Source organism: Ammospiza caudacuta, chromosome 6, assembly GCF_027887145.1.
Source record: "Ammospiza caudacuta isolate bAmmCau1 chromosome 6, bAmmCau1.pri, whole genome shotgun sequence".
NCBI classification, from domain to species: Eukaryota; Metazoa; Chordata; class Aves; order Passeriformes; family Passerellidae; genus Ammospiza; species Ammospiza caudacuta.
Window position 1 is genome coordinate 28,380,199 of NC_080598.1, and position 12,025 is coordinate 28,392,223.

At 47.1% G+C, this 12,025-nt stretch overlaps 1 protein-coding gene across 1 annotated transcript; it reads right to left on the reverse strand.

Moving 5' to 3' along the window:
• Positions 1-1,545: 1,545 nt before the first annotated feature.
• On the reverse strand, positions 1,546-7,995 carry RHOV (ras homolog family member V). The gene is made up of 3 exons (XM_058806524.1): positions 7,800-7,995; positions 4,607-4,665; positions 1,546-4,284 (listed from the first exon to the last, which is right to left on the reverse strand). The coding sequence occupies exons 1-3, from the start codon at positions 7,993-7,995 to the stop codon at positions 3,844-3,846; spliced, it is 696 nt and encodes a 231-aa protein (XP_058662507.1). The 3' UTR covers positions 1,546-3,843.
• Positions 7,996-12,025: the final 4,030 nt, after the last annotated feature.

Below are 12,025 nucleotides of genomic sequence, written 5' to 3' on the forward strand. Positions count from 1 at the left end.
TTTTAGCATTTGATGCTGAGTTTTTGCTATGGAACAAGTCAGATCAACTAATCATAAGAATCCTTTGTGGAAGAAGCTAAGCAGCACTTGTGAGGAATTGTGCTGGCCTACCAATGGACTGGGCTAACTTCACCCAGCCTGGTGGGGTGGCTTGTGTTAGCAACAGTTTCCCAGGAACTCCTCTGAGCTCTCAGCAGCATCTGAAAATACAGGTTGGTCAAGCAGCGCTGCAAGACAGAAACAAGCCCAGACTCTACCAAAGCCAGGTAGTAGCGCAGATCCAGTACTGAGCCGTAAGAGGATGAGAGCAAGGCTTTACAGACACCTCAGGTGGCTTTGGTAGGAAGCTCCATTTAATGAGATAGATTCACCTCCCCACACCCAGAAGTTCAGCTTTGTTCACGGATTTCAGGGAGTTTAGAGTGCTTATTGTGCATATGACAGGATATGGCTCAGTAGAATGACTCACTCCCTGTAAAGTTAATTCACACTTTGCTGCTATTTCCATTCACAGGTGCTTCTGTAAGATTTAGTGCCAGGAAGTTACAAAGCTGGGAGCCAGCTCCAAATACTCCCATAGGTTACTTTACACCTAGTAAACAGTGGGTCTGTAGAAGGAGAGTGTGATTGCAGACTTGGTAAATAGCCATGCCCCCTCCCCCCCAAAAAACCCAAACAAATCCTAAAAATCCCAACGACCTCCTCACCCAAACCACAAGTTCCCAAATCATGTTGTATTGGTAGTGATTTCCTATTCCCTTCTAATTTCTAAATTTCCCCATTACCTCTGCTACTCTGATTTTTGTCCATTTTCTTTCCTAGCTCTCTGCTCATCCACCATACTCCGCCCTCAGCAACCTCACTTTCCAGCCCTCTGACTCTGGAGCAGCTATGGGGCCCCACATCTGGACAGGCAGGAGCCCTGGCCTACCTGTAATACTGAAGACAAGGCTAAAAGTGTTAGTCCTGTGAGCTGTCTTGGATGGAGCCTTTGCATCCTATGTGGCACAGGCAAAATTTTTCAGCACTTGAGCTGCGTTTAACTGCCAAGGTAAGCGAAGTGAAGCTGGTCCTAAATTACCCATCAGCCTAATGACAGAGCAGCATGCTGTCATCAAGGCTCCAAATGCAAGTCCTGCATGAGCTTGGCCCAGTGAGGGCTGGGAGGGCTTCCTGACCGGTCCCTAGAGAGTGGCTTCTGGGGAGAGGCATTGAAAATCCTGCATGTTTGCTACTCCATCCCCCTCAGCAGCCTCCATACTGAGGGGCTGCTGAGGTCGAGAAAGATTAACTGAGGTAAGAGAAGGAACCTGGAAAGTTTCAGCTATGAGGGGATTTTTACCATTGCTAGTGGGGGTTAGGACACAGAGTGAGAAGTGGGGCCATTTCCCTGTTATGCTTTTTGTCATAAAATGGAGTAACTTCCTCTCCAAATTAAAGTCCAACTTAATTTGCACTGACAAAATTATGAACACAAATTGTGGACATTAAAAAATTTATTTGAACAAATTTTAGACACAATCACATAGAATGAAAGTAGCTCTCAGTACAGTTTCTTTTCCAGAATGAAATAACCCCTGTTTCATACCAAGCTACTGCAGGACAATCCTTGCTGTCCTTGGCAGGAAGGAGGCTGGTGTTCTTTCCACCTGTGGCTTTGCTCCACAGGGATGTGGCATGCTCTTTGGCAGGTCACACCACAGCCCTTGTTCTCACAGGCTAAAGAAATGTGTAAAGACCCAACAGACAACCTGAACTAGTGATGCAGCAAGGTGCCTGTACAGGTAGGATATGCACACAGGGATGCATTGCTGAGTGAGAGTTTTGTCAGGTGTCCTACCTAGACCTGTGTCAGACATGTCACTTCTAGCTACTGTCTCTGTGCTCACCATCTCTTGGGACTCCTCATGGACCCAAATGGCATTTCAGATGGAGGAGTCCTTTCAACATTCAGCTTGTTTTGCTGCACCATCCTTATCGGGTCTCTGAGCCTTACCCTAGAAGCAGCTCCAAGGCTGTGGGCCACTTCCTTTCCCAGGAACACTTCATCTCTTTTATCCTGCAATACTGCCCAGGGAGACAGCAGTCTTGTCTCACATCCTGGGAACTACATAAGCGGCAATACAAAACCAGCCGGCTGTGAGAGCTGTTGGGAGGCATTTGTTTGGAGCCAGACTGCATTAGTCACATTTGCCTTGCTACAGGCTCACCAGCTCACCTGTGCTTGCCTTTGGCCAAGGGCAAACCATTCACAGCTAGTTCTCTTTCTGTCACATTACTCCAGAGTGTCCTCAAAGCGATGGGCTGTGGCCAGATGCAGAGAACCCCCTGAGTATCAAAAGCATCTCTTGACAGACCTGTCATGCTCTCTGCTACATAAACCAAGATGAAATGTCTCTGCAAAAGAACATTTAGAAATTGCTGCAAGTTTTGTAATAAAATATAATAAAATGTGAATAGACTCTCTGAGGTATTAATCCCCTGAGAAAGTGGTGAGAGGGGAAGGGAGTGAAACCAGAGGAATTATTTTCTCCAGTAAAAACTTCATGGATTTCCTTTGCTTTTGATTTCAGCAGATCAAGCAGTGGCTTTTAAAAAAGGGAAGCATAACAGAAAGAAGCCCTGAGTCCTCTGTTCCTGTTCTGCAGCCTCAGGAAAAGCAGTACAAGGTAAATTCCATTCTTCAGAGTAGATCTGAAATTGAAGATTTTACTAATAAAGAGAAACTCTCTCACTACAACCCCCTCCTTTTGATTCAGAACTGAATGTATTGACAATATTACTTTGAAATTCATATCACTAGCAAAATTTTCAGGTCCCTAAAGGTTGCCCTGCATATTAGCATCTCAGCTAAGTGGAATCACAACTTTAATTTAACTACATTCATTCTCCTTTCCTTCTCCCTCTACCTTTCTTCATTCCATCTTTCTCCATTCTATTTGCTTCCTTTTCTTCCTTCTCCCTCCATCTACATTTGACCCTTTGCTGACCCAATTTTTTCTCTGCTAGACAGAGTCACACCTCACTCTTCCTCACCTCTTCTTTCTTTTGAAACACCACACACACAAAAGGCCTTTCAAAGTTGGTCTCCAAGTCCACAGCTACCTCTTAGGATAGGACTGTAACATCTGCACCCAGAGGACTAGAGAGTCCTCTCAGAGAAGGTTTTGCTCAAAGTATTACTGTAGCTCCCAGTGCATTTTCTCTTCAGCCTGCTAATGGCCTTTATTTAGGAAACAACTTCTCAAGAGTACTCCTAGTACAGGACCTTTAAGAAAGAGAGCTGCTTTTTCACATCCAAGTGAATTCTACCTATTTTGGTAAATGGAATCAGAGGGGGAACCCAAGTCTCATGCTACAAACTCTGCACCCCATGCCTGACCACATTGCAGTTGCATGTAACTGCCCCTGCCCTACTCTCTGCCACGCCTGTAAATCAGCCAAGACACAGGCTGATTTCAGAAGTCCCTCATGTTTATTATGCTGCATCAGAACTCTGAAAGTGTGTGAGTTTCAACCAGAAAACTGGTCATTTTGAACAATGTAAGGAACCTGCCTGTTCTGGGGTACTGAGTCTTGATGTACAAACGGCTCCCATTAGTCTGGGACACTACAGACGCGTCCAGCAGGTATTTCAGCTGCCTGGACCATTCCACATCTCAGCACCATGGAAATCTAGTTCATGTCTCCTTGGCATATGATACTGTACCCAGCAAGAGACAGGTTTCCAAGCCCAGCAGCTTATCATACCCTCCTTGCTGGGGCCATAGGAGCAGTCACTCCAAGAAGGTGCAGAGCCAATTCTGGCATTGGGTGTTTCTTTTCCCCTCCCTCAAAGCAGCTTCAGACAAAGCAAAAGAACTTCTTCCAGCGGCACTTAGAGAGAGTCTTGATGCCTTTGGCAGTCATCTTCTTTTCCTGACGTGCCTTGTGCTCAACACCACTGACAATGGCCATGTCAAAAACTTCTTTAAGGTTCTTCTGGGTCAGTGCTGAGCATTCCAGGTAGGCTTCAGCCCGGATTTTGTCAGCTAGACCTTCTGCCTGAGGCCGGGGCACAGGCTTCACGTGGTAGCGATCCAGGCTGATGAGGACATTGACATCGTCCCGCAGGTCTGCCTGTGTCCCCACGAGCAGCACTGGCGCCCGCGGGTTGTGAGTTCGTATCTCAGGGATCCATTTCTCTGTAATGTTCTGGAAGGAGCTTGGGTTTACCACACTGAAGCAGACAAGGAAGACGTCAGTGTCAGGGTAACAAAGCGAGCGCAAACAGTCAAAGTCCTCCTGTAGAAAAGGGAGGGGAAAAAAAATCTTCACTGGACTGCTCTTCTAACAGCATGATGCTGCAGTAGCTTTTCTACAAGTTAACTAGGATAGCAACAGAGGCAGGGCATTGCACTGACTTCATGGTCATGCCATGTTTCAGACACAAGTTTTAGAGTTGTGGGCATCTGTCATTCACTTGTCTGTGACTGCCATACCAGCAAATGGCTGGTGCTGGACCAGTGCCTTTCCTCTCTTCCCAGTTAACACCTCCTTCCTCAAAGCCTGAAAACAATGCCTGTCCCACAGGACCAGAGTAGACAGCTGCTTTGATAAAGCTTACCTGTCCAGCAGTGTCCCACAGCTGAATTCGGACGGGGGCTCCATCCACGAGGACCTGAACTGTAGCAGAAGGAGAATAAGGATGAGTCTAAAGCAGCTGGCCAGCATACACAAGTACACTGAAGGTTTTTCCTGAGCACTTTGCTTCATACCCTGCTGAACAGACTCACTGAAGTCACTCACATCTCCTCCTAGCTGAGCATCCTCCCAAACCTCACTAAGACTTGAAGCTTACACTGGAAACACTAAGAGAACTGCAGCAGACCTGTTTTGTTAGCTCTCACGTGTTTTGTGCTCGTCTCCAGAATTCTGAAAGAATAGTTCCATGTTACTGGACAACTGCTCCTCTGGATAAGGAGAGCCCTTAGCCAAACAGTTCCCTGAGAACCACTTAAAACCCACCTTTGTAATGAAGAAGCTATTAAGGAAACAGTGATCAGTGAAATCCCTTTCAGACTATCCACACACCAAAAAACTGCTGAGTTACACATGTAAGGCTTGCTCCCATTTCACTCCCTAATCACAGTAAGCCTTCATGTGGTATCAACTGACTCAGCCTGAGAGCTGGCAGGACCTCTGATGGCAATCAGGAATGAAACTGTTAGATGTTTAAGTGCATAGACACCACAGAGATTAGACTAGGAACTGAGGAGAGGGGGAAAAAAGGGTTGTGGAGCTGAAAATCACTTTAAAAGTCCTGACAAGGTGGATGGGGCTGTGCTTGGATGAATAGAGGCAGACATCATGGCTAAGGTGACAATGGCTGACACTTGACATGAGTTAGCTCCAGGGCTGTGTGCAGGGAGGAGGCCTTATTGGTTTTTTTTTTTTGTTAAAAAAAAAAGAAAAAAACAACAAAAACCAAAATGAAACAAAACCAAAAAGCCCCCCAAAACCCAGAAAAAAAATCTCACAACCAGAAGCAAGATAAATCTTTTGTGATTCTTGAAGTAACTCGTCAGGTGAGAAGTGACAGAAGACAGTTTAAAACAAGCTTTTGAAGGAGAGCACTACTCCCTGAAAACAGTCTTGGGGAAAAAAGGGGGACACAGACAAAAAGATGAACTGAAGTTTGGTGGGAGATCAAGACTGGAAGAAAAAAGAAGGGGTGGGTGCGTCCACCACAGAGCCACTCCTCGCGGCGTAGCTGAAAGTCATTGCTTCGTGTGACTGGGAAACAGTTGGGTTGTTACCATATCTGCCCCAGAGGAGGAAGAGAAACCTGTTCCTGATCAAAGAACCTGCTAGATCCTGACTTGATCTTCAAGGCAGCAGGCATTTGACTTTCTAGTATCTGGTTTTCTCTGTCTCACAAGTGCACTGAGAGAAGGAATTAGCATCTCTGAAATGTCTCGCCATCTTCAGAAGAAACTCACCACACATATTACCTACTGCTCCAGCATCTGCACAGAGTTTCATCCCATCTGCTGCTAGCTTGAGCTACGTTAGCAACTCTGCAACAGCCCTCCAAATACCGCCCTCACAAGGTCCACACCCTCAGGATGAGGATAGATCATGGTACAATAGCGAAGGGGCTGGCAGAACAGGATAGCCTGGTGGAGAAAGGTCACCGGGTCCACATTTCACTCAAGGCTGCTCTAGCTGGCAGCGACACCCAGCAGGAGGTAGAGCCAGACTACATCTGTATGTGGCTGGGTCGCTGTCCCAGAGACGTCCCCCTGACAACGCAACACCTTCTCCTATCTTGTTATTGGCATCACAGTCCCATGAGCAGGATTAAGGTTAGAATTTAAACTGCTGAGTTCTGCAGGCTGTTTCAATGGTAGGTATTCCCCAAAAGTGGAAGGAATTGGATTGAAATTTCTGAGCTGGATCCTGAAGCATAATAATTGACTCCAGAAAGGAACTTTCTTCAGGCTTACCCAGGGTAAGAGTAGGAGTGGGAAAGGAAACTTGTCTGTTCTTCCATTTCCTCCCAATAAGCAGAAAGTGAACTTCACAAGACACATTTTTCATGTTTTTGATTTATATCATTACAAACCCTATGAACCTCTGAAGGCAGACTCAGTACTGGGACATCCAGACTGGAACTAAACCCATGTGCAGCTATCTTCAGAATACCTGCTGTTAATCAGGAAGTCTCTGCATTCATCTTGCCTTCACCTTTCTGGACCATTTTATTATAGATTTGCACTTCCAAAAATGTGCAGTCTAATAACTACAGTAATGTTAAGCCTCTCTTAGTCCAATCCATACACATTAATGCAAAGACAGCAGAGAGTGCAGTAACCTTTCCCTTGGAGGACTGATGATTCCTTACATCTGTTCACAAAGGGCTTCTGGACCATGAACAGCAGCGTGTTCCCAGTCCAGTTCCTTCAAGTAACAGTGGAATAGCTTGGAGAAGGTAAATCAACAGCTCTCAGCGTGAGCAACTGAGGGGGGACATTGAAACAAAACACTCCTTCTAAGCACCCCTAAGACTATGACACATTGGATGTCTCATTCCTGGTTTGACTTGAGCACATCTCTAATCTACCAATCTACATTGCCAAGTAGTGCTGTGTTTCTTCATATCAAATGAAGATAAGAAGTCTTTCAAAGGGCTTTGTATTCTGCTGGGGTTTATATTAGAAATTGGAGCCCAAAGGAAGAGGAGTGTAGAACAAGAACAAAGATAGCATTTACAAAAGTGGAAACTAATGAGAGCTCATCAACTTGCAATTCTAGCCAGACTTATAAAACCTGTCAACTTTTTGACAACCTCTGTTCAATGCAAACTTCACCAGACATGGAGAGAAAAGGATGGTTTTCCCGAGTATCAGTTGAAGCTAAAATCACAGCCTTACACTGTAGACTATTTCTGAAGCAAAACCCACCACTAACAATAAAAAAAAAAGCAACTAAGCCCCTTTCTATTTAGTCATAACAACACCACAAAACCAGGAAGATGCCCAAGTTCATAGAACTTGCAAATCAACTTGACACAGATGCAGAACGGAGGACCTCCACCTGCTAAACCTCACAAAACGCGGGAGGGACTCGGTCCGAGTCCCAGAAATGCCTGCAGGCTGCGTGCCCGCAGAGCCCCCGGTGCGCAGCCCGTGCTCCCGGGAGCGCTCGCCCCCACCCGCGCCGGGGCCCCGCTCCTCCCGAGCTTCCCGCGGTCTCGCTGCTCCAGACTGGATCCTCCGGGCCGCCCCGTGCCCTGCGCAGCCCGGGCGGGCACCTACCGGAGAAGGTGTCGAGGGCGGTGGGCTGGTACTCGTCGGGGTACCCGTTGGTGGTGTAGCTGACTACCAGGCTGGTCTTCCCCACGGCGCCATCGCCCACCAGCACGCACTTGATTCCGAGCTCCGGGCCGCTGCCCCGGGACGGGCTGTGTCTCCGTACGGCGGGCGGGTAATCCAGGAGCTCCTGGGGAGGCATGGCAATGGCACTGACGGTGACACGGCGGACTCGACAGGGCTCAGCGTGGGGAGCGGCGCGGCAGGCCCGCTGCCATGCTCCTGAGAGCGGGCTGCTGTCTGAGCTGCCGTGCGGGGCCACCTTCTCCAGCCCGCCGAGCTTCGCTCCTCATCACTGCACCTGCCGCCCTGCGCACAAAACCAGCCCCCATTTCCCTAGTCCCGCCCTGTCCCGCCCCGCCGGGAGGTGGCCGGGCCCAGCCCTGCTCTGCCGCCTCCTCCCGCCGCCGTCCCGCGGGCGAGGGTCCCGCTGCGGCGCCCCATGCCCCGCCAGGGCCCCGAGCGGCGCCTGCCCTCGGAATTTCGGCAGGTGCCACGCCGGGCTCTGAGCCGCGCACACACGGGAAAGCCGCGCTCCTTCCGAGTCGCTCCCGCTTGCTTTTTGAGAGAAGCAGCTCCACTGTGCCGTTTGGGGCATCTGTGATTTCTGCCATGAAATCAGGACAGAAGTAAAGCCAACAGTGCTGGTCAATATTGTGAAGGACAATATAAAACAAATGGCCAAAAGTCATCCCATCTGTTAACTACATGATTGGCATTGCTGGGTTGCTGGGGCCCAGCCAAGCTGTTCCTACCTGCTGGCAAAAGCTGCAAAGTGTATTTTCCCAGCTGCATGGACAAGTGCAGGAGTTCCCAGTCTGCTGACTGTTTTTCATATTCACCTCTGGTAGCTCCCACACCACACTGTGCCCTTGGCAGCTAAGAAGACAGCTCCATCCCTGCCCTGAGGAGCTCACTGTCTAAAGCAGTATGACTAAACACAGGAGTCGGAACACACCACTTAAAAGGAGAGACACAACCACACTATCTCAGCCATCACTGCACACCAGTGTAGCACCTCCAAGTGATTGGAAACACTGGAGGGAAAGTATTAATTCCTGCAATACCCAATATTGCAACATTAGCTTTGAATGTGGAGCTGCCTCCTAATGGAGGAGCTAGACTCAGGCTATCAATGAACAATACTCATTTAGTTACCATGATGTCCTTCAGGGTCCTCTCAGCAAGGCAGACCTGTCTGCACTAGGCAGGTCTCTGCTGCAAGCAGCTGCTGATTAGCAGTTGGTGAGTTTGTCTTGCTGTAGTTTGCATCCATGCTGAGAAATATACAAAGGTGTTCCACCTACACTAATGCTGAACTTGAGAAGAAATCTTTAAGTCAGGTACAGTCTAGAGTACTTTTCTGTGTGGGTGACAGAAAGTCATGAGCACTGTAACCCTTCAGGTTCAGTGGACAAAGCATGTCCTCTCTTTGGAGATGGCCAATAAGCTTCCTGGGAACTGCAAGAAGGCTTTTCCTCTACAGTTTTCTCTAGCAGTTTGTTTGAATCAACCCCTTATATGTTTTTACACATAGCACAGCCTTGAATTTCTACAGCTACAAAAAATGGGGATGGTATTAGAAACTAGGCTGCTGCTAAAACATGTGCCAGGTAGTCTTGCTAGAGCAAGTGGCTGCTATCTCAAGGGACTGGCTTGCATTAGACTGTTTTTTTTCCAGTGCCATGCTCCTCAGTGCTAGTTCAGAGCCAGGTGAAAGCTGAACTGCTCCAGAAAAGGCAGAATGCACTGGGGCAGGCCATACTCTGCAGTGTGTGAGCTGTGGCAGTGCCTCCAACGGGACCAGCAAGGACACGCTACACTGCAGCTGGGACAGGCAGCACACCAAACAAGGATCTTACAAAGCTTTCCCAGTGCATTTCAGACTGGCTGACTTTCTATGAACTATGACATTTCCATTTAATCAGAAGAAATGAATGTAAATGAGGGATTATTCACCAAATTGTTCACTGTTGGCAGGGACAAGAGATGAAGAGAAGTCGAACAGTTCAAGTTCCCTATTTGCTGCTTGCTTAGGAATGTATCTCCCTTAAGAAGATACACTGTTGCCCCACTCCACACGGATCCAGCCCTTCTTCTCTTATTCCTTACCTAAAATCTCTTCCTTCTGGACTACGCTCCTTTTTCCTTGCAGTTTCTGACAACCGTTGGTTGACACACACTTAATTTGTCAATGAGCTTAAGTGATTTTTAATCTATATTTAAACAAAGTGATTAAGCAAACAAACAGGGCCGCTCCCGTGGATTCGTTTCTCAGGTCTTTCCTTGGTCCTGACAGCTAACAGTGTATGCAGGTTTAGTTTCACAATGCAGAGAGCAGTCAGATATTTTGGGTTTGCTAGATTTTTTTTCACAGTTCTGGCTTTTTTGCAGTGAAAGTCTGTGCCATTCCCTGAGCTGCTGAACCAACAGTTCTGGGGACTGGCTCTGCCTATGTAGGCAGCAGGTACATTAGGAGAGCCCCATCGTGTGCTGCTTGCCTGACGTGCTCCTCTGCCAAAATCAGTTGTGCCTGAGTGGGAAATACACAGTCTGCAAGGCTGTATTTGGCCTCACTCCCAGGAATTATAATTAGTACAAATTATGATGGTATTTCTCATTATGTGAATTCCTATCCACCAAGAACTAAGTGCAGAAGATCAAACTCTTTCCAGGCAGATCAAATACAGATTTCAGGTCCTGTTAGTTTGTAGCCATTACTCAGCTGGGCTGCACTATCTAGGCTGCTCCATTAAAGTGATTTACAGTGGAAATAGATTTCTATATTCAGGCAGTGTGTGACTGTCACCACCAAAGTAACTTTATACATCTGTACAAAGTCCTGTTATTAAAAAACTCAGTTATTTAGAGGAAGTCACTTCTGCCCATTCCTATTAATTATAATAACTTTTCTCACCACTGCTGAGGCAGGAGAAGTCCATCTATGGACCAAATCAAGAACAGTACATAAGCCAATTTGGATGAGGAGGACACATGGGCTTGTCCCTTGTGGGGATGAAACTACAGATCAGCTCAAACTATTCCATATAATTTCCATTCTGAAGTGCAGTACTATAATATGGGGAAATGGTGACACTGGGATTTTTAGCAGATAGTGGTCCTGACTTTTAGTGGCTTCTGAGCGATACTTGACCTCCAACAACCTTGTATTCTGTTGCTCTGACATCATTGTGTTCTGCCTCCTTGGATGATATTCTGCTTCCCAGTCTTGTCCGAAACTCACAGAGTGGAAGCCATTCTCATTTTTGCAAAGCTTAGCAAATTACTCATGTTGCCTCAGAAAAAGCATCGTATGTTATGGGAGGTGGCAGTTTTAAAAATAGCATAGCTCCCTTCTCACCAAGGGAAAGGAAAAAAAATTATCAGCCCCTCCTAACATGGCAGTGAGCAAACCCAGCCTTCAGCATTACCTGCATTTGTACAAGTGGGCTGCATTTGTCAATATGGCTCCTTAGCAAATGGTGCCCTGGGATCCCATCCCTGAGTCTGTTCACAGACTGCACAAGAGAAACCTAAACAACAAGAAAGGGGGGCACAGTGAGAACAGGCAACAAGGCCATCACACACAGGGCAGGTGGGTGGGGATCCGCATTGAGAGGGGAGCTAAACTGGAGTGCAGGTGCCAGAGCAAACTGGATCCCGTGATGCCAAGAGACACTGAAGAAATCGAGGCGCAGCCGCTGCCCAGCTGGTCGAATGCGTAATTGCAAGCAATGACAATTGCAAGCAGTTCTGAGTCACCCAGTGTTTGTCATGCACCTGAGTGTGCTTCCTCCCTGGGAAAAATCGAGCTAACTATAATTACCACTTAAAAGGAGTGACAGACAAAAGGGAGAAGACAAGAGCTGGAGCCTGGTTTTCCCTTGTGGTGTGCCTTGTCTAGTTACTGTAACCTTCAGGAAGTGATGTCAAACGCTTCTTTGTATCATTTTCTATCAATTTCTCTGAGGCAGAAACAGATACAACACAAAGTCAGTGAAACATCAGGCTGTACCCATTCATAGAAAAAAATATGACAGGAGAAGTCTAAGGAAGAATCATTCTAGTACTTTCTTTGCTTTATAGAGATTTTGATTAATAGGAACTCCATAGTTTCTGAGTCTCCAGCAATAAAAATGCTTTACAATTCTATAGCAGCTAATGGATACTTC